The following is a 24,624-nucleotide window of genomic DNA, read 5'->3' as shown; positions in this document are numbered from 1 at the left end:
AGGTGGACCTTAGAAGATTTCTCCTTGCTCCTTCCCTTACAACCATTTCACATGAAGCAGATAATTACCTCCCTCTTTGTAAGCTCCTATTAGGGATTTGCAAATAACAGGATTATCTCCCTGTGCATACAGCTCGAAGGTGAATTACACAGCTCCACTGGAAGTGCAGTTAAGCTCCAGTTTCCTTGTAACAGAATCATAGAACGGTTTGGGTTGAAAGTGACCTTTAAAGATCATCTAGTCCAACCCTCCTGCAATGGGCAGTGACATCTTTCAACTAGATCAGGTTGCTCAAAGCCCCGTCCAGCCTGACCTTGAACACCTCCAGTGATGGGGCATACACAACTTCCCTGGGCAACCTGTTCCAGTGTTTCACCACCCTCATCGTAAAAAACTCTTCCTTTTACCCAATCTAAATCCATCCTCTTTTAGATAAAAACCATTATCCCTTGTCCCCTCAATACAGGCCCTGGTAAAGCCTTCCTCTGTCTTCTTACAAGCTCCCTTTGTATATTGAAAGGCTGCTATAACGTCACCCCAGAGACTGTGTTGTCTCCCTATTAACCAAATAGAAGGGATATTTAGCATTCAGGGGTATTTAGCACAGAATCACAGAATCACACGTTGGAAGGGACCTCAGGGATCATCTAGTCCAACCTTTCTGAGAAGAGCACGGTCTAGACAAGGTGGCCCAGCTCCCTGTCCAGACGACTCTTAAAAGTGTCCAACGTGGCCGAGTCAACCACTTCCCTGGGGAGATTATTCCAGTGGTTGACTGTCCTCACTGTGAAGAATTTTCCTTTCATGTCCAATTGGAATCTCCCCAAAAGCAACTTCTGTCCATTCCCCCTTGTCCTCTCCATGTGACTCCGTGTAAAAAGGGAGTCTCCGTCTTCTTTGTAGCTACCCCTTAAGTCCTGGTACATGGTGATGAGATCCCCTCTGAGCCTCCTTTTCTCAAGGCTGAACAAGCCCAGCTCTCCCAGCCTACCCTCGTATGGCAGGCTTCCCAGTCCTTTGATCATCTTGGTGGCCTTTCTCTGGACCCCTTCCAGCCTGTCCACATCTTTTTTGTAGAGCGGGGACCAGAACTGTACCCAGTACTCCAGGTGTGGCCTGACAAGCGCTGAGTAGAGTGGGATAATGACTTCTTTCTCTCTGCTGGTGATGCCCTTTTTGATGCAACCCAGCATCCTGTTGGCCTTCTTGGCCGCAGCAGCACACTGTTCGCTCATGTTGAGCTTCCTGTCCACCAGGACCCCCAGGTCCCTTTCCACAGAGCTGCTCTCCAGCCAGGTGGATCCCAGTCTGTGCTGCACTCCCGCATTATATTTTCCCAGGTGCATGACCTTACACTTGTCCTTGTTGAACTTCATAAGGTTCTTGCTGGCCCACTCCTCCAGCCTATCCAGATCTCCCTGCAGAGCAGCTCTCCCTTCTGGAGTGTCTACTTCCCCACTCAATTTGGTGTCATCTGCAAACTTCATCAGGCTACACTTGATGCCGTTACCCAGATCACTTATGAAGATATTGAATACCATTGGGCCCAATATCGATCCCTGGGGGACTCCACTTGTGACAGGTTGACAGTTTGAGAAAGAGCTATTTATCACCACCCTGCTTTTGATCTAATCTCTACATACTTATAGGTAGTTCACCATAATCTTGTGCACATCAGGAGACAAAGGAGAAAAAAGACTAGACAAATAATGTTGATAGCCTGTGCCTTATATCGTCTATTTAGGATTAATACCACTTGACTATTTACCAAAGAGGTTCTATGTAGAAACTAATCAGCCATGAAAGCAAGTCTATTTTTAGCTTTCTGTTGATGACGATGAACCTTCTCTTCAGGATCTTCTCTGATTAGTTCATAATTCCAAGGATGATTTTCCTTACTGGAAGAGTAACAATTTCCACTTAAGATCTGCCTGTTCAATTGTATGCATCTCACTCCAGTGTTAATAAAATATGCCCCACACTCATATATTTGTGCTGATGCACCAGAAAAGACAGAATTCTTTTTACTTTTCCCAAGAAGTTTTGGCCATAAAGGGAGAATGAAGACAAAAATAATTTTTTAGTATTCAGCTCAGCAGATCATCTATACAATATTTTGAAGCTATGATGCTGACTAAGGAAGTTCATTTTCCTTTAGTCAGTCTTCTGTCCCTGGCTACTGAGAGTGTTCATTCATAGCAAAATCTTTCCTGTGCTAGTCATCAGTTTCATAGGTCTAACTTGCTTCCTGTAGAAAATGGACATCATCATGGAGATATGCCTCAAGAAATGGGGGGAATATCCTGCTGTGCATTGCCCAGGGGAAAGAATACCCTCCTGGCTTCATGCAAACCCTTTGCTTGTTTTTCTGTAAAAATCTTTTTATCAATCATACACTGCTACTGACAGCTGTTCTTATATCTAAGCATAGTATGTTCACTGTCAAGCAAGCTTGATTTCATAAACTCCTTTATCTTGCATCTTCTAATCATCATATCCATCACGTCCATGATTTCCAGTAGTTATATCATGGCCAAATACCAACCCTTCCCCCAGTTTGTTAGAAATGGGAATGATTCTTACATAAAAATACATGAAATGCCCTACTGAGTCAGACTGATGGTCAGTCCAGTCCAGCATCCTATCTCTGACAATGACAACAGGAGACTATTTAAGAGGTCTTCAAATTCACCAGCAAACCCAACTCTTCACCTTGACAAATAAGCAGTTGTGAAATAAATGAGAGAATTTAGTTCTGTTACTGTCAGGTTTGACACTGAAATCCAAAGCACATGTGTCTTTTTGGAATAATTTAAGCAGCCATTACTAGAGAAGCATTAAAACCAAGGATGGTTTTGCTGGTTTTCTTCAGAGGCCTCATTCTTACAGTATATTCTCACAGACTTTTACGAACATGCTAGAGTCTATGCAACAATATATCAGATACAGCATCCAGACAGGTTGAAGTATGTTAAAAAAGTTTTCTATCCCCCATTTCAGAAGGCCGGACTAGGAGCAGAATGCAGTGGAGAACAAGCCAAATTCAGGGCAAGAAAAACAAAAACTCTGGGTTGCACTAAGCTAATTGAAGAGCAGCACATCTTCATGTGATTGTTCAGCGCTAGAAGGAAACACTATAAGTTCATGCAATTCCTAAAGATCAGAGTCTACACCCACACACTGTGGCCGAACTCCAATATCTCCAACCCTTCACAAATGGCTGCAGTTCAAGTCTTTACTTGAACATTTCCTGTGAAAAAGATTTCACCACACCTCTTGGCAGCCAGCTCTGTGGCTCAACTGATCTTATGGTTGTAAAGGTTTTTCCTACTATTTAAGCAAAACTTTCCTCACTTAATCCCATTATTCCTCATCACTGACATCCAGTAGGGTTTCATTCAATCTGCAGCAAACCTCAGAAGGCTTTGGATGAGCCCTGAGGGGAAGAAGGAAATCAAGTGGGAATACAGCATTTTAATTTGTTCCTTGTTAGCTCCTCTACTACAATTCCAAATTGATCAGATTTCTCCCTACAGATTATGGTCTGTACTGAAAGTGTTTACACAAACCAGGCAAGGATACTCTGGAAGGGATGCTCATAATCTCCACCTTTTCAATATTTCAATATTGTCACCTGACAATATTGAGCTTCCTTTATTCCTTCACCTCAAGCTTCAAAATTTCTAGCCACAGTAAGAAGGAAGAATGTTCTGCCCAAAGCAGCCCAGTTAATATTTTCATCAGCAAGTGAAATCGGCTCCTTTCAGAAAATATCTAACACCTAGGTTCTCTCAAGACTAAACGGAAAATTCTTTCTCCCCACAGGGGTCCCCACCTGGGTGGGTGTTTCAGATAGCAAATTAGGCAGGAAGGGCATTGGAACGTCTTGATATACTTTTCTTGGCCAGTACAGCATTATGACTTTGCAACATTAGTTTGATTCAAAATATGGCATGTTAAAATGTACACGTTACAACGTCATAACATGATTCATTCACTCCATGAGTCCATTTATGACAAGCTTGTGTCATAAATAGGATAATGCAGACATAAAGGACACTGAAATCAGAAACTCTTCTTTCTCAGTTTCCATAGCATTTTACAAACCTCCATCTTCACAAAAAAAGCACCTAAGAAATTCAAGACAAAGCAATATTTTCCTGGTCACAGTGAGACAGAATTACACTAGTACTGATTTTGAATACATCAGATGGAATAGAATCCCGGCAAGGACACCAAGGGCTCATCTTCTTAATTGCACATTTCTGCTTTGAGGGTTTATTGTCTGGCTTTCCAACATTTTCTTTCATCTCCCTTCTTTAAGAGGCAGAGTAGAATTTGTAGGCAAAGAAGCATATTTCAAACAAAAATTGGATGAAGAAAAGGCAGAGATTTTCCAGATCGCCTCAGGAAGGAGATTGAAGGCATGTCTTTATATTATTGTGGCATTAGCATAAAGATGGAATTCTGCTCTGAAGAGGACAGTTTTCAAGGAATATCTTAAAAAAGGAACTGCAGATTGCCTGTTGGACATTAAAGGGAGAGTTATACCAGACAGAAGGGCAGCATGGAAGAAGGGTCAAGGATTAAAGCAGGCAAAGAAGCTGCAGCAAATGTGAGAAAATAGGAACCGCCAAAATATAATTTCAGACATAAAGTATTAGAATTTTGTTGCAAATGCCAAGACAATGCTGATCCTGATAGACCTGTGAGCATACTGAACAGCAGAGATACAGGGAGAAGATGTAGTACTAAAAGGCATTCAACAGAAGACTGAAGTCTCAACAAAGATGAGTAAGTTCTGGAGAATCTCCCATAGCTTTAAAGGGACTCCTTTCTGAAGCTAAGGATTAGATCGATACTTGCACTCAGTAGATGAAATGCTGGCAATTTAGAAAGAAGAAATATTTTACATCAGATTTTCCACTCTAGAGCAAAATAGGAAATTTTGTTAAGGAGATAGTCCTTCATATTCATAAGAGGTCTATCTATATTTTCCATTAACTTCAATTAAAAAAAAAATATGAAAAAGCAAGGACATCATTTCCAAAATATTTCAGCACAGTTTGATTAGTGGTCTTCAGCTGGTATGACCTGGTGGAACTTAGTTAAGTTAATCAGGATTGCAAGTGTTTATATCACTTAGGCATCTCACTGTAATTTGGATTTTGACTTTAGATACTGTAGTATAAAACTGTAAGTTTCCTATTCAAATAGTAGGAGTTACAGCAGGTCAGAGCCAATGCAAGTTTGGTAAGAACCATATCTTCTTAAGTCACAGCTTTTCTTCTGTACTAATTCACCAGTTGCTGGGTCTTCTACTTTTGGCCAGCTGTGGCAGGTAACAAGAGTTGTGCTTAGAGCACTGACCAGAAATAACTCTAACATTCAATGAAACATGTCCTGTTTTATGTTACCGTGTTAAATACATAATCTCTATATCATTCTACTACACTTGAGCACGCGCAAATTGGAAATAATCAGCGTTCCAATCTAAAACTGTCAGCAGCAAGTTATGCAAAAACTCAAGTTTTAGATGGTTGCCAGTAATAATTCTGAACCTCTCTTCCTCCTTCTTACAAAGAGGAGTGGAAGCACCACACAGCACCACAAGCTTTGTCAGGACTGTGAGTTACCACTGCTTTTTGCTGAGCATCTAAGGCTACCCCTACCTGTCTCCAAGGTATAGAAGAATGTAAAATTATTTCAGGAAGGATTCTCCATTTCAACTAATTACTAGAGAGCAAGCTGGATGGGGCAGTGCATGTAGAGGGGTGGGCTTGCCAATGCCACATAGAGTAGAATAGAATAGAATAGAATAGAATAGAATAGAATAGAATAGAATAGAATAGAATAGAATAGAATAGAATAGAATAGAATAGAATAGAATAGAATAGAATAGAATGGAATAACAGACTATTTCAGTTGCAAGGGACCTGCAGTGATAACCTAGTCTAACTGCCTGACCACTTCAGGGTTGACCAAAACCTAAAGCATGCTATTAAGGGCATTGACCAAATGCCTCTTAAACACTGACAGGCTTGGGGCATTGACCACCTCTCTAGGAAGCCTGTTCCAGTGTCTGACCACTCTCTCCTAATGTCCAGTCTGAGCCTCCCCAGTGCAGCTTTGAACCATTCCCATGCATCCTGTCACTGGATACCAGGGAGAAGAGATCCGCACCTCCCTCTCCACTTGCCCTCCTCAGGAAGCTGCAGAGAGCAATGAAATTGCTCCTTTTCTCCAAACTAGTCAAGCCCAAACTCCTCAGCCACTCCTCAGAGGACATTCCTTCCAGGCTTTTCACGAGCTTTGTTGCCCTTCTCTGGATGCATTCCAGGACCTACACATCCTTCTCAAGTTGTGGGCCTCAGAACTGCACACAATATTCAAGCTGAGGCTGCACCAACGCTGAATTCAGCAGGATAATCACCTCTTTTGACCGGCCGGTTATACTGTGTTTGATGTACCCCAGGATGTGGTTTGCCCTCTTGGCTACCAGGATCCTGGCTGCCAGGACTAAGCCAAGACCTCCTGTGTCCCAGTCTCAGGTCTGAGTCACAGTGAGTGAATCCCATAGTGCATTTAGTCCTAACCACAAACGTTGGCAGCTACTGTTCATGCGCACGGACTGTTTCCCCATTCACTTTTACAGTCATAGCTCATTGTAGTCCAAAATCCACTGATACATTCATTAGCTGAGGAGGAGGTAGGAGATAATGGCTGACAGGATCCAGGGCCTGCTGGCCCAACACCACCCTTACCATTTCACCTAAGAACAAACAGTAAATGGCAGAACAGATTATTACCACCCCAGAAATGCCATCAGGTTAGAGTATGAGCAGATTAACAGATTTCATTTAACGTAGCAAACCCTCATTTTAAGGTAAAATATAGGAAATTTTAAGTTAGAATTAATGACAAGCAATCAGGTCTTGAAAAAAATACACATATGCTGATAATCTATTTGAGCAAGAGCCCTTGCTAAAACAAAATGAGAAATATTGCCTTTTTACTACCTAGCAAATTTTCAATACATGCAATTGTAAACCTGAATTCCTGCAGAGATTCATCATTCTGGGTATTTCTGGGAAAGTATCCTCCTTGTACCTGGAATCTTGTTCTTTCGGCAGCATAGACTTGATAGTGAAGCATGGCTTGCAAGACTTTCTTGTGACCATCTGGTACCAAGCAGACAGCCCCTAGGATCTCCAGCACAGCAATCTTGGTCTTAATGTTCTCAGTCCGTAAGCTCTGGGAGATGATGTTGATACTCTCCGGATGAGCCAGGACATGAGCCCGTCCCTGGGAGTTGTTCATCAGTGCCTTGATACACCCTATAACGGATGTGTGTATACGGCTCTCTGAGGTCTCATAGTCCATGCTCTTCAGGAAGTTCAGCAAACAGCTCAGGCCATCCAGCTCAATAAACCTGGTCACAAACCTGAAAAAAAGAAAACCAGATAGGGAAAAGGCAGACCAAAGGCAATTTATTCAAAAGATACCATATTATTCAACCCTGCATCTGGCTAGTTTTTAGCCTGAAGTTCACAGAATAATTCCCAGGTATTTAAGAAAAAAACAAAACAAAACAGATAAAAGAGAGAAAACAGACTAGCTAATAATGGTGCCTCACATGGTTTCAGGGCAATTATATTCTATCACCTTATGACCCTACTGTTCAGTCGTTGTGTTCCTTGTTGTGGTTACCACCAAACACCTGCTGTGGTCTACCCCAATAGCTGCTGCATTTTCAAGGCTGAACACATTCTTCGAAACTCTACATCTTACATACATGCTAATACGCACAGGATACATTTTCGTACAGACTCATCACCACAATTTTAATTATGAGTTCAGATTATCTTGAAAAACATTTTTAGACTTAGGTCAAACTTTTAGCCAATACTACTTACAGACTTCCACCTCAAGGGGTGGGTACACTGACAGAGGAAAATTCATTACCACTGCGTCTGTCAGCTGTACTGACTTTACACTCTGATCCTGTGATGTATGTAAAGGAGCACATAAAGTTAAAGAGTGTAGCCTGATGAAGTATGCTGATGACACCAAATTGAGTGGGGAAGTAGACACTCCAGAAGGGAGAGCTGCTCTGCAGGGAGATCTGGATAGGCTGGAGGAGTGGGCCAGCAAGAACCTTATGAAGTTCAACAAGGACAAGCGTAAGGTCATGCACCTGGGAAAACATAATGCGGGAGTGCAGCACAGACTGGGATCCACCTGGCTGGAGAGCAGCTCTGTGGAAAGGGACCTGGGGGTCCTGGTGGACAGGAAGCTCAACATGAGCGAACAGTGTGCTGCTGCGGCCAAGAAGGCCAACAGGATGCTGGGTTGCATCAAAAAGGGCATCACCAGCAGAGAGAAAGAAGTCATTATCCCACTCTACTCAGCGCTTGTCAGGCCACACCTGGAGTACTGGGTACAGTTCTGGTCCCCGCTCTACAAAAAAGATGTGGACAGGCTGGAAGGGGTCCAGGGAAGGGCCACCAAGACGATCAAAGGACTGGGAAGCCTGCCATATGAGGATAGGCTGGGAGAACTGGGCTTGTTCAGCCTTGAGAAAAGGAGGCTCAGAGGGGATCTCATCACCATGTACCAGGACTTAAGGGGTAGCTACAAAGAAGACGGAGACTCCCTTTTTACACGGAGTCACATGGAGAGGACAAGGGGGAATGGACAGAAGTTGCTTTTGGGGAGATTCCAATTGGACATGAAAGGAAAATTCTTCACAGTGAGGACAGTCAACCACTGGAATAATCTCCCCAGGGAAGTGGTTGACTCGGCCACGTTGGACACTTTTAAGAGTCATCTGGACAGGATGCTGGGCCACCTTGTCTAGACCGTGCTCTTCTCAGAAAGGTTGGACTAGATGATCCCTGAGGTCCCTTCCAACATGTGATTCTGTGATTCTGTGATATTCTTCAGTAAAAGGCAGAGGTCCTATAATGGCCTTGGTTGCAATTTTTTAATTGTTTTTAGTCTGAGGAGGTATATTAAAGATGAAGCAGGTCCATTGTTAACCTGCAGTAGCAAAATGTACAGTAAAAACATCATAAATAGAGGAAATACAGAATTAATCAGTTACCAAATGACACACTGAAAACTGAATCTGTAGTAGAATACGCTTATTTTGACTACTGACATCACTAGAGTTCTGTTGCTACTGTATTCTGCCATAAAATTTGCCTTTCTTCAAGTTAGGATTATGGCAACTTATAATGAAAACAATATAGAAGAAAGTCCTTAGAAAAGTTTAAGATTTTATTGAAAAACAGGATTAAAAAAATCCAGATGGGTCAAATTAGACCGTGCAGACAGCTTCCTAGACAATGGAAATGAATGAATTATGTAAGTCAGTTCAAACCAATCATTCTAGCAATGCTTCATTTAAAGTTCCCAGGCTTAAAAATGGTCTGAAAAAAGATCTGAAAAGTGTTGCAAACAATTTCTCTGAATTGGTTTGTTTACCTCCTGCCTCCTCTAACAGGTCATTCAGGTAGGTCCACTTTTTTAGAATGTCTGAATGCAAAACCATGTGAATTACATTTGACTTTTCAGTCTACCAACAATAACATGAAACAAGCAAGTGGAGCTAGAAGCCTTGGCCCAGTCCCAGAGATATGACTTCACTGGCATAAGTGAAACCTGGTGGGATGAGTCCTGCGACTGGTGTGCCATGATGGATTGTTATAGGCTCTTCAGGAGGGATAGGCAGGGCAGGCAAGGTGGGGAGTGACATCATATGTAGTAGAGGAGTTGGAATGCATGGAGCTTGCAGCTGATGATAGCACAGCTGAGAGTCTCTGAGTAAGGATTAAGGGACAGACAAATAAAGTGGATGTTGTTGTGGGAGTCTACTATAGGCCACCCAGCCAGGAGGATGACACTGATGAGTTAGTCATTAAGGAAATAAGGGATGCCTCTAAGTCATCTGCCCTTGTCCTTATGGAGGACTTCAGCTTGCCACATGTCAACTAGGAATACCACACAGCTGGTACAAACAGGCCAGAAGATTCCTAAACCATCTTGATGACAACTTCTTAGTACAGATACAAAGGGAACTGACCATGAAAGGTGCCTTCCTCAGTCTGTTGCTTATTAAAAGAGAAGGTCTCATGGGAGAAGTGGCGATTGGTGGCTACCTTGGTCCCAGTGACCATGAAGCAGTCAAGTTTAAAATCTATGGTAACAGGAGGAAAATTGTCATCAAGGCCTCAACTCTAGATATGAGGAGAGCAGACTTCAGGTTGCTCGGGGGACTTAGTAAGGCCCCTGGGGAAAAAGCTTTTGAAGGTGCTGGGGTTCATCAGTGCTGGTCACTTTTTCAGTACCACCTCCTAAGAGCACAGGAGCAGGCAATTCCAAAATGTAGGAAGTCAAGCAGGTGAGGCAGAAGGCCAGGTTGGCTGACATGGGGTCGTCTTCAAGAAATAAGGCAAAAAATGAAAGTATATGGCCAGTGGAAGCAAGGTCAGGCGACATGGGAGGACTACAGAGATGCTGCTCGCCACTGCAGGGAGGAAACACGGGCAGCCAAAGCTCAGTTGGAATTGAAGCTGGCCAGCACTATGAAGGACAACAAAAAGGGCTTTTAAAAATACATTAATGGCAAAAGGCAAGCCAGAAATAACATTGGCTCGTTGCTTGATAAGAATGGTCACCTCATAAACAAAGACATAGACAAAGCAGAGATGTTTAATGCTTTCTTCACCTCAGCCTTCAACACCAATGGTGAGCTCTGGGACCCCCAGAGAACCATGGCTAGAGAACTACGACTGTGGGAATGGTAAACTCCTAATAAACCCTGAACTTGTGCAGGACTTGCTGCTCCAGCTAGGTCCCTAAAAGTCAATGGGGCCTGATGGGATTCATCTGAGGGTACTTAAAGAGCTGGCTGATGTCATAGCAAGGCCTCTCTTAATGATTTTTCAATACTTTTGGGAATCTGGAGAGGTGCCAGTTGACTGGAGCTGGCAAACATTGCCCCAGTCTTCAAGAAGGGCGACAGGGATGACCCTGGTAACTACAGGCCTGTCAGTCTCACTTCTGTGCCTGGCAAAATTATGGAAAATATTATTCTGGGAGTTACTGAAAAACACCTTAAAGACAATGTGGTCATCGGTCCCTGCCAGCACAAGTTCACAAGGGGAATGTTCTGCTTAACAAACTTGATTTCCTTCTATGACAAGGTTACCCACCTAGTTGACCAAGGGAAGCCAGTCAATGTCATCTTTCTGGATTTCAGTAAAGCTTTTGATACTGTCTCTCATGGTATCCTCCTGCACAAAATGTCCAGCATACAGCTGCATAAACATGTAATGCAGTGGGTGAGCAACTGGCTGATGGGTCAAGCCAGTTATAGTGAATGGGGTTACACTGGGCTGGTGACCAGTCACTGGTGGGGTTCCACAGGGATCCATCATAGGGCCGGTACTCTTTAATCTCTTTGTAAATGACTTGGATGCAGGACTGCAAGGCATACTAATTCAGTTTGTTCATGACACAAAACTGGGAGGAGCTCCTGACACTCTAGAGAGATCTAGACAAACTAGACAGCTGAGCAATCACCAACCATATGAAGTTTAACAAGGGCAAGTGCTGGATTTTACACCTGGGGCATGGCAATCCTGGATGTACACACACACTGGGGAATGAGAGGCTGGAGAGCAGCTCTGCAGAGAGGGATCTGGGCGTTCTGGTTGACACCAAGTTGACCATGAGCCAACAGTGTGCCTTGGCAGCCAAGACGGCCAGCTGAGTCCTGGGGTGCATCAAGCACTGCATTGCAGCCAGTTGAGGGAGGTGATTGTCCCGTTTTACTCTGCACTGGTGCGGCCTCACCTCGAGTGCTGTGTGCAGTTTTGGGCACCACAGTCCATTAAGGATACAAAGCTACTGGAGAGTGTCCAGAGGAGGGCCATGAAGTTGGTGGAGGGTTTAGAGGAGAAACCGTAGGAGGAGTGGCTAAAGTCCAAACACAGGTTTGTTCAGCCTAGAGAAGAGGAGGCTGAGGGGAGACCTCATCGTGGTCTGCAGCTTCCTCACAAAGGGAGGAGGAGGGGCAGGCGCTGATCTCTTTTCTCTGGTGACCAATGACAGGACCCAAGGGAATGGCAGGGAGATGTGCCAGGGGAGGTTTAGGTTGGATATTAGGAAAAGGTTCTTCACCCAGAGGGTGGTGGAGCACTGGAACAGGCTCCCCAGGGAGGCAGTCACGGCACCAAGCCTGACGCTAATCAAGAAGCACTTGGACAACGCCCTCAGAGATATGGTGTAAATTTGGGGTTGTCCTGTGCAGGGAGAGGAGTTGGACTTGATGATCCTTGTGGGTCCCTTCCAACTCAGGACGTTCTGTGATTGTATGATCCTATGTCCATGACCATGATCTAAACAGCATAATGTAGAAAGACACCTCAAACAAATGAAGAGGTTAACAATTGCAATCTGTGTAAGAAATTAAAAGTTCCAAAAATCTGTATTATTTCACTTTTACCCAGCCTCTCTTCCTCTCTGCTGGATACTTCCTAATGTGCTGTCTTTCTGTTTTTTGTCCTTAAGCGAGATGCTGTTCCTTATATGCATCAGTAATTGAAGCATCATACTGAAAGACTGAATTTCCCTGGTCTCTGTTTATCTCACTACACCAGCAAGACAAACCTGAGCCATACGCATATATGTCCTGGATAATATGGACTTGACATATGTATGGTCTTCTGGCAGTTACACCCTATACCACACAGGAATTTTCAGGGCCTACCTGAAAGTTATGCTTACTATGCTGATAGGTTTGCCAACTTTCAGCTTATTTGGGCCAGCAGTTTGACCAGAAACATGGCAAAGCCTGGTGCTTTCAACAAAGTTTCAGTCTGAGGTTTGGGGTTTGTTCAAAATTGAATTTCAAAGTGAATATCAGAGTAAGGGCAAGCACACACAGGAACACGTGCGCACCAAAAATGAAAACAAGGTTTAGTTAAACCCTGCTAGGACAATCTGCCAAGTTTCACACCAGTCTGATTGCACATTCTTTGGATGCATCATCTTGTCTACCCTAACAAATCATAGGAGCAAAAGCTCCTCTGCCTTCAGGCCAAAGAGTGGGATCAACACTGTGCACCAGGAATTCGGTAAGTCACTCAAAGCGGTTTGTTATTTAAACTGATCATAGAAAGATTAAAAATTAGCTCAGTTTTTGTAATGCATTTACCTGCTAGCGTGCCTAAGAAGACCGAAATAAGCACATTCATGGCTAAAAGAATTACTGCTAAGGGTGTATTTGGAACCAAAACGAGCACAAACTCAACTTGTTACCAAACAATGTGATGCCAATTACTTCTGAGCATTTCTCTCACCTGGGCCTAAACTATGCCTTTACTATGGAGAGACTAGTTTAAATTCTCCTTCTCCTCCTCACTGCCAAAGATCAGTTCTAAGAATCCATCCTGTGCCTTAGCTATTCCTTCCATCTTTTAGGGGAGAAAAAACAAGGCTGATGTTTTGCTGTTCTTTCAGTTCCAGGACTGAGGGAAGACTTAAGATGGATATCCTTCTGAACATACAGAGCTCTACTGACAAAAGAAAACATGCTGAAGAAGCAGCTGAACAAAGGGTCCCTTAAACATACTTTCAGATGGAACACCTAGTCTGACAGACATACAAGGCAATACAACCTTCACGTATTTTAGCCTGCTCTGATGACCACGTGAAAAAAGTGGTAAATGCAAAAAGTCACATTGTCCCAATTAAGTACAATCCCTTACTAAACTCACTGGCAGAACAATTTTTCTAGGACTGTTTGGATGAGGTCATTCCAAAAAGGATGTGTGCGCAGCAAAGTGGTGTGTGTCACAGACCTTGATTAATGACATAATTTAAAACAATATCGGGATTTTCCTGTACTCTTCCTAGTCCAGAGAGTAAACAGTAAGCTGCATTACTCAGTAGGAAGCAAAACCAAGTACCTTCTTATTTCAGCTAACATCAGAAGCAGGAATCAAATGATGATTTTTATCTTCCTTTTCCAAAACAATTAGTTCACTATTCTCTGGAAAAGCCAGAAATCATGCAGGAGGAAGATAAAGAAATGGCAATAGCAGTTTCTGAGCCAACAGACACTCTCAGTATGAGAATTTGCATAGTGTGAGCATGTATGTGGGGACATATGTATGTAAGTGACTGTACAGGAGAGAAAAAGAAGTGGGAGTTTAGCTGACAGCCTGAGAGCCATAATCCTCACACTGTTTGGTGTATGTGTATCTGTATGTCTGTAAGCAGGGATGTGTGTGTATGTGCAAAGACAAACCCAACTCATACAAAGTACCTTCTTCCTCACAATATACATGTAGGTAAGTAACTGCCATCCTATACATCCTGTATTCTGCAAAATAAGGTCTTGTTCTAGACTGAAAGGTGTAAAGTTAAGCATATTTGCCAATGCATTCCAGCTAACACGTTCAAAAAGTCAAGTGTAAATAAAGCAGGGTGTGTTTTAATAGGTGCTAAACAAGCAAATTAAAGCATAACCTCACCTCAGACTCTCACTTGACCAGTTTAGCACACTTTAAAAGGCAGGGTGCCTCTTAGCCTTTCAAGTTTTAGAGAGTGCTGATCAGAATAAGTTAGCTAGCTCTAATAACAAACCTTTCATCCTAATACAGATGCAGCTCAGCCTAAGAGGTAATGACCTACTGATGGATTCCAAGTGTAGGGGGGACAGCCTCCCTGTGAGACTTGATCCAGTTCAGGAAAGACAGAAAGATCATATGCTGTGGGTGTGCCAAAAGCAGGATGTTCCCACCCTGTTAACAGCCAAGGCTACACTTCCCTGCAGCATCAGTTTTTTAATCAGGGGCACACATAATCCTGACAACTACTGAACTGCTGAAAAAATCAGCATAATGGGTTTTGCTTGCTGAGTGCATAAATGATCATCTCCAGTGTGCTCTTGAATGCAACATGGCTAAATCAAACAAAAATAACAGGAGGTAAATCTGAGTTAAAAGGAGAAAAGCAGACAGCAATGGGAGTTAGTGATGATTCAGACTAAAGCAGGTATTTTTCTGGGGTTCCAAAAAGTATTTCCTTTTCCAGTCCCTTTTAAGCATTTACTTTTGCTGCACTTCTGAACCTCCATTTTTGGGCACTAAAATACCAAAACAAAAGCTCTTCTCTCACTGCTTCTGTCCAACAGTTTGTCCTCACACTTGTTTATAGTCATAAGTTCTTACAAACCTAATAGAAAATGTGTTTCCTTACAAGATGCAGATGTGGGTTTTTTGTTCTCTAAGGCTGGGGTTGTTCCTGTGTGCTGGGACGTAACCTGGCTTTATTATTTCAGGGCAGCTCCTAAATACAAGAACAAAATGCACTTGCTCAATGGGCCAACTACCTGCCCAGGGATGCTTCTATTATCTTTTCTCCAAAGAGGAGAGGAACTTGAGTTTGGGTAGGTCTGCGTCAGTTTTTGTTGCTGTTAGAACTGGTAGGCTGGAATAGAGGCACAGATTAGTGCCATTACTCTGCATTTTCTATGAGAAGAGACACAGTTCTACAGTAAAACAAAACACAGATTCAAACACATTAAGTTTTCTTCTTTAGATTCCTCTAGATCAGAGAATTCAAGCAGAGAAGCCTATTGGTAAGCTCTCAGAACCCCTGCGTATCCTACCATCACAAATGGATTCCAGAGAGTTCATCCTGTGTGAATTTAGGTCTCTATTTTCTTCAGAGGCCTGATGAACAGAAGTGGCAAGATAAATAGGATTTGATGTCCAAAATCAACTAGAAAGACTAGTATTTTGAAGGCTTGGGTATCGTACTGCTTATGAGAGGGATTTGATGGAGCTGAGGGCCTCTCTACTGCAACCTTTCCATCAAGAAGAAATTGGCTTGTTGATCAGGCATTGGCATGCAGCCTATTTGGCAGCTAACGAATTGAGTCGCTGGAAATTAGTTGAGACATAGGACTTAACTCAAAATTTGGCTTGGCTTAACTATTTAAAAAAAAAAAAAAAGCCCCATAACCATCGCCAACGATTCAGAAGAGAACACTTTATAGGGCAGCTCAAAGATGCTTGTTCTGAAGCTTGTTAGGGTTATTATAAACAGATGAAGCAACACACTGTTGTCAAGGGGATCCAGCAGATGCAATATAGGTCTGAGAAGGAAAACCTTGCAAGGATTTGAGCAAAAGACATTTCTCTTTCTTCTTCTCTATTGCCTTGCTCTCAACAAGGAGGCTGGGCTGTCCTATTAAGAATGACAGAGCTGGCCACCGAAGTGTTTCAGCTGGACGTAGCAGAGAGGCCTTGCTGCTGTGGCTATGCTCAATGAAAGCTATCACATGCACAGACGAAGTATCAAACCGGCTCCACATTAAGGTACTAGAGTTGCTACATCAAGCCTCAACAGCACAGGACTTTGGTTTAAAATCCTTGTGAGAGTTGGGAGTTTGGCGGTTGTCTTAGCTTCCATCTTAACATGAAGTCCAGCTGCATTTTACTATGTTCTCCTGTTACTTTAAGACAGTGATAGACAGGATCAAACAGTCACTTCTCCCCTCGGGCTACATCTCAATATAGGCCGCTGTTTCTCCACTTCCATGATAAAAGCACTCAACTTACCCACATGCTAAAGTTACCAAAGCCTGATGAATATGTCTCAGAGGAGCATTAGAATCTGGTTTTGCGCTCTCTTACAGCCTGTCTTACAGGAGGTAAAACACTGAGGTTTAAGCTGTTGCACTCTACCTCATAGTTGCCATAAGGTGAGAAGCTGCATGCAGTCAGCTTTTTAAATTTCATGAAGGGGAGAAGCACAATCAGCTCTTAGCTCTGCAAGAAGTCCCAGAAATATCTTCACTTCAAGTCAACGTAACTGCAATGCAAGTTCTTTGAGATAATTTTTTGGGTTGTTTGTATTTATTTATTTATTTGGTTGGTTTGGTTTGGTTCACCCCCCCAAAAAACCCTCCTCTTTGATTAGGCATTATTTAAGCTCTCTGAAACTGTGATTTCAGGATAGCATGGATGCAAACACATTTGGCCTATTTTGGGCCCAATACAAAGACAAGCAGAAACTCTTTGACAGAGTGTTTCCTGAGATTATATCAACTATAGCTTTGCTTCTGCACAATGGTCTTCAAAGCATTAAATGGAAAAGGTTTCTGTGCTAGTTTGTTTGCTATTGTTCAGAGCTTTGTTCCCAGAAAAACAAAGATGATCTTACCTTCAAAGACACAGTACACAATAAAGTCTCCTAACATTTCTCTACTCCACAGTTACAGATAGAATAGGAAGAATGCCAAACCAGGTGATGTCAGATGGATTAGCTGCCTTGTACCAAACAGTTCACATTACCAAAGATAAGGGGAAACCTGAATTCAAATTTCAGAGTAGGCGCTGAGATTTTACCCAACATGAATGAAATTGCATAGGATGTTCAGGGGACTATGAAGTCTAGAATCTGATCTTCACAGTTATTACTTGTGTTTGCACGTATCTGCCGCAGGTTTTTCACAGCAGACTTTGTCTTTTCTTTTCCTGAAGTTACATGCTTCAGCGTTAGTGTGCCCTCCCAACTAGGCAGGTTCAGACCAGGGACTATAGGGCTCTCTGTGGATTGTCTGAAATATCAGAGAGGCTTGTGTGAGGTAAGACAATGAGGTTTCTGTTCTTGCCACTCTTTTCTGTGCCACATCTGACCAAAGGGAGGCAGTGAATTGTGATGAAAGACGAACAACATTACCTCATGGGCTGAGTCCGCAGAGCTGTCTTCAAGTCTTCAACTATTTTATTTTTCATTTCTGTTTCTTCTTCATCGAAAGCATACAGAGTCTGCATCTGTTCAGAAAAGAAGATGACAATCAGGAAAGCTCAGGCTGCCTGGAAGCTAAGAGACAGGACGGGAATTATGAAAAACAACTATTCCAGGAACCCATGCAGAGGTGCCTGCCGACCTCTCACCAGGAAAGCAGTGCCTCAGCTACAAAACTGAATCCAGATGAGGATGCTCATGTGGACTGGCAGCAGCACACTGCTTTGCCACACTGGCTAAACTAGAGTTCTCAGATTACCCCCCAAAAATCATACTTCCAATATGCCCTCAGAAAACTGTACCTAATTTGGAACAGTGATCTGCTGTGGTGATCTATGGATATGTGAGGCAAAGTTTGTAGGGAGAGGTAATATCTTTTATTAGACTGACATGGCTGGAGGGATTGGGGGGGTGGGGGGCAAGAGAAAAAAATAATCCCCAGACTTGTGTGTCAGGTTTCAAAGCATAAAAGCATTTTCTTCAAATGACTAAACAGCCTGCCAGTACCCTGAATTACAGTTCGTGTACCTTCTCTTCCGCACGCCAAGTATATCACCTGTTTTAAGATACTGATTTTCCCTATACACTTTGCCCTTGCTAATTAGGAACATTTACTGCAAAAAGCTGGAGCATCATAATATCCCTTTCCTTGTTTTTAACAAGTAAACTGAAGCACAGGAAACGCGGATTTTCCCTCAGTATGCAGCTTGAGATAACTAGAGCTTGCAGTCAACTGGAACTGATGCTGTGCATCACTGTAAATTATGGTGAGAGATTATGTTTGGAATACAGGAAAAAAATAAGGTTCTCAAAGTCAGACCATGACATTAGAAAAAGTGCTATATCAGTTAAATCAGGGCTCCAGCACTCAGCACCACTGTGAGCTTGTGATGTGAAACAAGACTCTGTAGTGCCCACCGCATATACCATTCAAGCTCACAACTTCAATGTGTGACTTTTTAAAAAGTCAAGACTCAGTACTGGAAATTCTCAGCCTATAGCTATGTCTTCGTCACCACTTTAATTGTAAAACAGAGAGGATGAATGCCTCTCTTATTGGCAGGACTTCTGGGAGATATCACTCAGTGGTATCTGGGGAGCAGCTTTGAACCCCTTCTCATATGAATAACCTGATTAAACCAGTATCATCTATCAGGGATCTGATATGATACCTCTGTGTGGTGGAATCTGAGTAGCTACAATTGTGGCCCATTATGGCAAAATATTTAAGTCTTTGTTTTACTATTTAGCAAGCACTGAAGAAAACCTTCCTCTCACTGGAACTTCCTTTAACCCTCTCCCATGTCCCCCAACACCTTACTTCCCTTGGAAGTGCTCCCATGTTGCTTGCTTTTGCAAACCATGTGGTGCCAACACATGTCGGATCCTGAGGGTGGTCATTTGGCTACATGCCGCTGCTGTCTTATGCTGAACAGCTGGCACAGGGAGATGTGTTTAACTCTAGAGGTCCTCCCTCTGATCCACGCTGAAGTCAAATTCACTCAGTAACAGAGCAAGCTATTTCCTGCCCTAATGGAATGACAGAGCGCTACTGATGGAAAATGAGCTGATGATGTTTTATCTTTTGCCAGCATCCCCCGACAGCCAGAAACATAAATTGAAATGCTTAAGCCAAGCCATATATGATCCCTCTCTCCGAAAAATAAACAGAAATCCTGAACAGGCATTATGGAATCTCAATGGCAGAATCCTGGGGTGCGATCTGGGGCTTGATTTATGTTTTCTTGGGTGACAGCCCATCTGGTCATCTTTCCTTTGGCCCATAAATGCTCCTTTGAAAGGCTCCCATTCCTCCAACAGCTTAATTTCTCCTGTGAGCCATTGTGGGGGGATAGCAAATGGATGGTAGGAAGGTGCTCAACAGTATTTCGTTCAGAGTAAAAAAGGCCCATTTCCAAATGAAACAAATACAAATAATCCTGCCTTTACAACAGAGAGTGATTATAGAAAACCCCTTTTCTAAAGCTGCAGGCAGCCAAAAGCCTGTCATTTCTCACTCCTGTGCATAGCCAGGAACTCAAATCCTCATGCCCTCTCTAAAGACAGACTGGTCACGCGTTTGCATTATGAAATAGCTTTCTCGGCAAGAGTTATAGAAAGCATAACTGTCCCTGGGAGACAGAGGGGAGGGAACTGTCATTATTTGAGGCTGGATTTCATTAATGTGGCTGACTGATGAATTGCTTTCCTGAACTACAAATTGCACTCGAGGACTAACGTCTGCTGTGCTGAGGACGCAGCTAGTTACTATCAGTTAACCAAACATACTAGGAAGAGGAAGCAAAATAGTGCCAGGTCCTTACGTGGTCCCTAAAAAGTAGTATACATAAGGCTCTTTTTTATAAGCACATTTTGCGTAAAGTTTTCCAGACTAAGTGCATCACCAGGAAAGTACAGCATCTAGTTACTTGATTTGGCAATTGGCGAAAATTCATGGATTTGTGAAAAAATCATTCACATGTAATTTTCTGTGTAAAACTTCAGGTAGTCCAAGAAATTACTTTTGAAAACTTGGGTCCACTTAAAATGAAATATTTTTGTTTTATTAAAAGCACAGATTAATTCCCACACCTTATCCTAATGGCTAATCATTCCCCTAAAGTGCTGGGAAGGAAAATACAGGAGGATGATGACAGTACCTATGAGAAAGAGAGAGAAAAAAGGGAGAAAAAAGGGCATGAACTACCATCAGCAACACACCGAATGGTGGACCTAGTTTTACTTAAGTGTTTCACACAAATAAAATGAAAAAAGAATGAAGCCAATAGAAAAAATAGTGAAAAAGCAACCCGGATGTTCTGATTTTTCATTATAGTCCAAGTTCTTTCTTTAGATCTTCTCTAAAATCATAACTAACAAAGTGTGATTATTGAAATCACTTCCAGTTCATAAACAAATACAAGTAAAATTAAAATCATAATTTGATAAAAAAATATTGTATTGCATGCCTCCCGTGACATACCTGGACAATGCTGCTTTAAAACACTTCTTCAAAGAAAAGAAGTCAGTTGAAATTCAAGGTGCACCACATCTCTAAATACATTAAGGCTGAACTAAGAGAAGAAACTATGAATCATAAACTATGAATAGATGTAATTTGAAAAACCTGAACTTCTAAGCATGTAAGTTTAAAGTAACATAGATGTCACCTAACCCAGATGGAGGAGAGAGTTATCATCCACCTAGTAAATTCTGCTGAAAGATATATATTTTTAACATCCTGTGAAGCTGCTCTGCACTGAACGAATGCTTTCTGAGTCAAGGAAAAGGGATCGGTTACAGCTGTATGTATTAATCTTGACCCCTGTCTCATACTCTTGACCAAGCCACCTCTCCAGAAAAGCTAGATCTGCAACTACTGTTCACCTGGACATCTCTGTGGAAATGCACACACAGCCAAGCTCATAACAGCAATGCAGTGCTGTCAGAAGTGTTCCTCCTCAGTAAAGTGAGGGCTGTTTATCTGTGCTGCCGAGCAGACAGTATCATGGGGTGAGGAGGGCAGGAGGAGCACAGGGAGGTTTCTTCACATGTGATATTAACACAGCAGCTGCTGCATTTTTAAGAAAAGAAGTTTTGTGTGTTGATGAATCAGGAGAAGATGACAATGACCTTGACAACGGAAATGGTCTGTAATTGTGGGTGTGCAACCTGTCCACAATCACCAATATTATTTACAGCATGTAGACATCAAGAGAACTGGGCAAATTTGGAGGGTCCTCTTTCTAAATCAGACATTAGCTGCCATCCGTTTCTCTTAATGATCAGTCCACAAGACTGTCTTTCCAACGATCTCCTTGGCCCCTTCCTTTCAGTCAGGCTAGCTGAAGGATGGGATAGTCCCTCCACAGAAATTGCACACTACAGACTAGCAAAGAGATCCAGTTTTACTGTCACATGCTCTTATGAGAATTGGGTTTAAAAACTACTAGAATCTAAAAAGTCACAGCAACAGAAACAATTGTGGGAACAGAATTCTACCCAAAATGCATGGCTTTTTGAACTGGATCAGGAATCTGTGACCTAAAGTTCTTCCTAACATAGTGGCCTAAGGTTGCAAGTAGGGAATGTCAAACATGTCAGGAATCACCACATTGCTCTCAAGCACAATCTATGAGGGGCAGATACAATGGGTAACACTGCAGCGAGTCTTCTGAGAAAATGATCCTTAAGCACAGGGGCCTTGGCTTGCTGAAATCCACAGAAAGATAATGATATCATCAGTATAAAGGTGCCATTTTTGTTTTATCAGTGGGTAGGGAAAACTTTTTTGCCAAGCTAATATATAAAAAAGAACCTCATAATTAAACAAAAGGATATAGAAAAAGATGTGAAAGCTGCATGTAAAAAGATTCTTACGCAGTTAACTCACAGGAGATGCAAATATTAAATTTGATTAAAAAAACCCAGAACTTAAGGCATTTTAAACTAACACTTCTGTGGTTTTTGTTACCATTTCAATTCTAATACTTCTTGCAGTATTTCTAATTAAAATATTGCAATACCTGATAGTGCCCAAGAGACACAAACTGCAATAGACTAGACAGTGTCAGGAAGCAACATGAAAAGTTTTTCTTTCACCACTTCTGAGCCAGCTCCACTTGGATGCAGTTTGAAAAAAAAAATTAAAAAAAAAAACAACAAAACCCCACCACTAAATTTAGGACTGAAATTATAAGGGACCCAAAATAACCGTTTGGAAGTTATGAATCTCAGAGGTCTAAATAATAATGAATAGAACATGTCTTTTAAAGCATGTTGGAGCTAGTTCTCAGCTGTATTACTCCAGTTTTCCGCTGATACAACTCCTGTGAAATCAAGTCAAATAAGTTTCACCTGCCTAAAAGAGAAGCAACTAAGTGGTAAATCAGAAGCAGGGGTTTTAACCCCAGTGTGTCTTCTTAACACTTCAAGCATCAAAGTAAATCATGAGGCTTGAAGCCAAATAAAAGTTTATCAATCATTCAGTGCTGAGGCATGCAAACAACATTACTGGGGCTGGTGTTTATTGGTGCTCTTAAAACATGTTTAAAATTAGAAACATAGGCCAAAATATAGTCTCATTCCATGGAACTGCTCCAGATTTACAATAGTGTCGTGTACATATTCACTCCAGGTTTACATCAAGATCATTTAAAGACTAATCCAAAAGTCACTGAAATCAATGGAAAAACTTTCAGTAGATTCAAGAGGCCTTGGATCAAATCTTACCAGAAGTATTTGGCTCAGTGACATTGCAAGGTTTCATACTTATTTTTATTCCTTAATGGCCCTTGTAGAGCAAATTTGTTCAGTCAGGAAATCAAAGCACAGTACCATGCCAGTCACAAAAGCTCAATCTCTTTTCTCAATACAAGTCCATATTCTTTTTATTCCATTACTCTGCCACAAGAAAATCTGGCATGAAGGAAGGTGATCATTTTGGTTATTCATGAGTCACAGCAGAAAGCAGTTTTTCTTTTATCCTCTTACAGTGAGTTATAATAACTTGTAAATCTTGATCTTTTTTTTCTACAGAGCAAGACATATTTCACCATGAGAAATGCATCAGTATTGACACATTTAGCATCCATTAAGGCATTATTTTTATGAAATTATTTTATAGCTCATAATCCAATACAAAAGGTGCAGAGAAGCCTTTAGAAATTAAACATAAAAGTATAAGTAAACAAACAAGGTGTGCTACCTAAGACGCTAGGAAAGGAATTCTACCATCACTTCTGCACAACTGCCAAACAAAGCTGAGTAGACATTGCACATGAATAACTGGAGGCAGAATTTGACTATAAAATCAGTAGAAGGATCAAATTTCGAAGTATAAGATCTGCCATATCAAAAGAGATCAGTGGACACTATATGCAGGTGTTCTGCTTCTGCTGGTGACCAGCTCTGCTGGATACTTCAGAGGAAGAGACATATTATACAGCTATTGAACAAGGACAAATAAAGAAGATTTTCTCAAATATCTTGTTGGCTTGCATTTGATGTCTAAGGTGTTACAGCCGTATGTTCCTCTATTTATCTGCTCTTATAAAAGTGGAATTATCTTACATGAACAGCTACCATTTCTTTAATTCTTCTGAAGTAATAACCCTGATGTTATTTTGTCTATTAGTTAGAAATCAGTTTGAAACCACACAACAAAACAAAACTTCACCTAGTTTTCAGAGAGTTGTTTTTCTGATTCATCATATATTCTCTTGTTCTATTCTGAAGGGAAAAATAGGGGTCTTGGTTCCCTCTTGTCCATGTTTTCATACAATCTTCACTTACAGGCTGCACTTAAGACTCCTCTTGATGCACCAAATTATTTCACCTTTACTTGCCCCAAACAACACACAGGTCTCCAAAAACGCTAACTGTGTAAAAAAAGTATAGTTTTGGAAAAAGATGCTTTCAATTGTCACCGTTTCAGACTGGCTAGCCCTGCCAAGACACAAGTACAAGTGTGTGCCTGTGCTGAAATCTAGCTTTACATTAATATTCCTCAAAATTTCCAAAAAAGGGGTCACAGCTGAACTACTTTTGTGCTCTAACAACACTCAAGAGCACGACAATCTCTTCAAGACCATTATGGTCTACTACACTTTAAAGCCACCTGAATTGTACAGGAATTCAAAAAAGGCATACAGACATTTTTGTCCCCTCTTTTCAGGACCAGTGCCAATGAGCTGAGTTCTAAGGATAAGGGCCAAACTTTGGGAATGACTTCACAGCTGTCATGTAAATAATTTTAAATTATCAATCTCATTACTCCAGCACTGAATTTTC

The 24,624-nt window shown here is 41.8% G+C and overlaps 1 protein-coding gene across 4 annotated transcripts in view; it reads right to left on the bottom strand.

Moving 5' to 3' along the window:
* DAAM2 (dishevelled associated activator of morphogenesis 2) overlaps positions 1-24,624 on the bottom strand; it is a 214,309-nt gene that overhangs the window by 60,940 nt on the left and 128,745 nt on the right. For all 4 annotated transcript variants that reach the window (XM_064446028.1, XM_064446025.1, XM_064446027.1 and 1 more), the window contains 2 exons: positions 17,764-17,858; positions 7,111-7,444 (listed from right to left, as the gene is read on the bottom strand). In XM_064446028.1, coding sequence (XP_064302098.1) covers positions 7,111-7,444; positions 17,764-17,858 — 429 coding nt within the window. The remainder of the gene's footprint in view (positions 1-7,110; positions 7,445-17,763; positions 17,859-24,624) is intronic.

The sequence above is a fragment of the Phalacrocorax carbo genome, chromosome 3, assembly GCF_963921805.1.
Source record: "Phalacrocorax carbo chromosome 3, bPhaCar2.1, whole genome shotgun sequence".
In the NCBI taxonomy this organism is placed as follows: Eukaryota; Metazoa; Chordata; class Aves; order Suliformes; family Phalacrocoracidae; genus Phalacrocorax; species Phalacrocorax carbo.
This window is presented reverse-complemented; position numbering and strand designations above follow the sequence as displayed.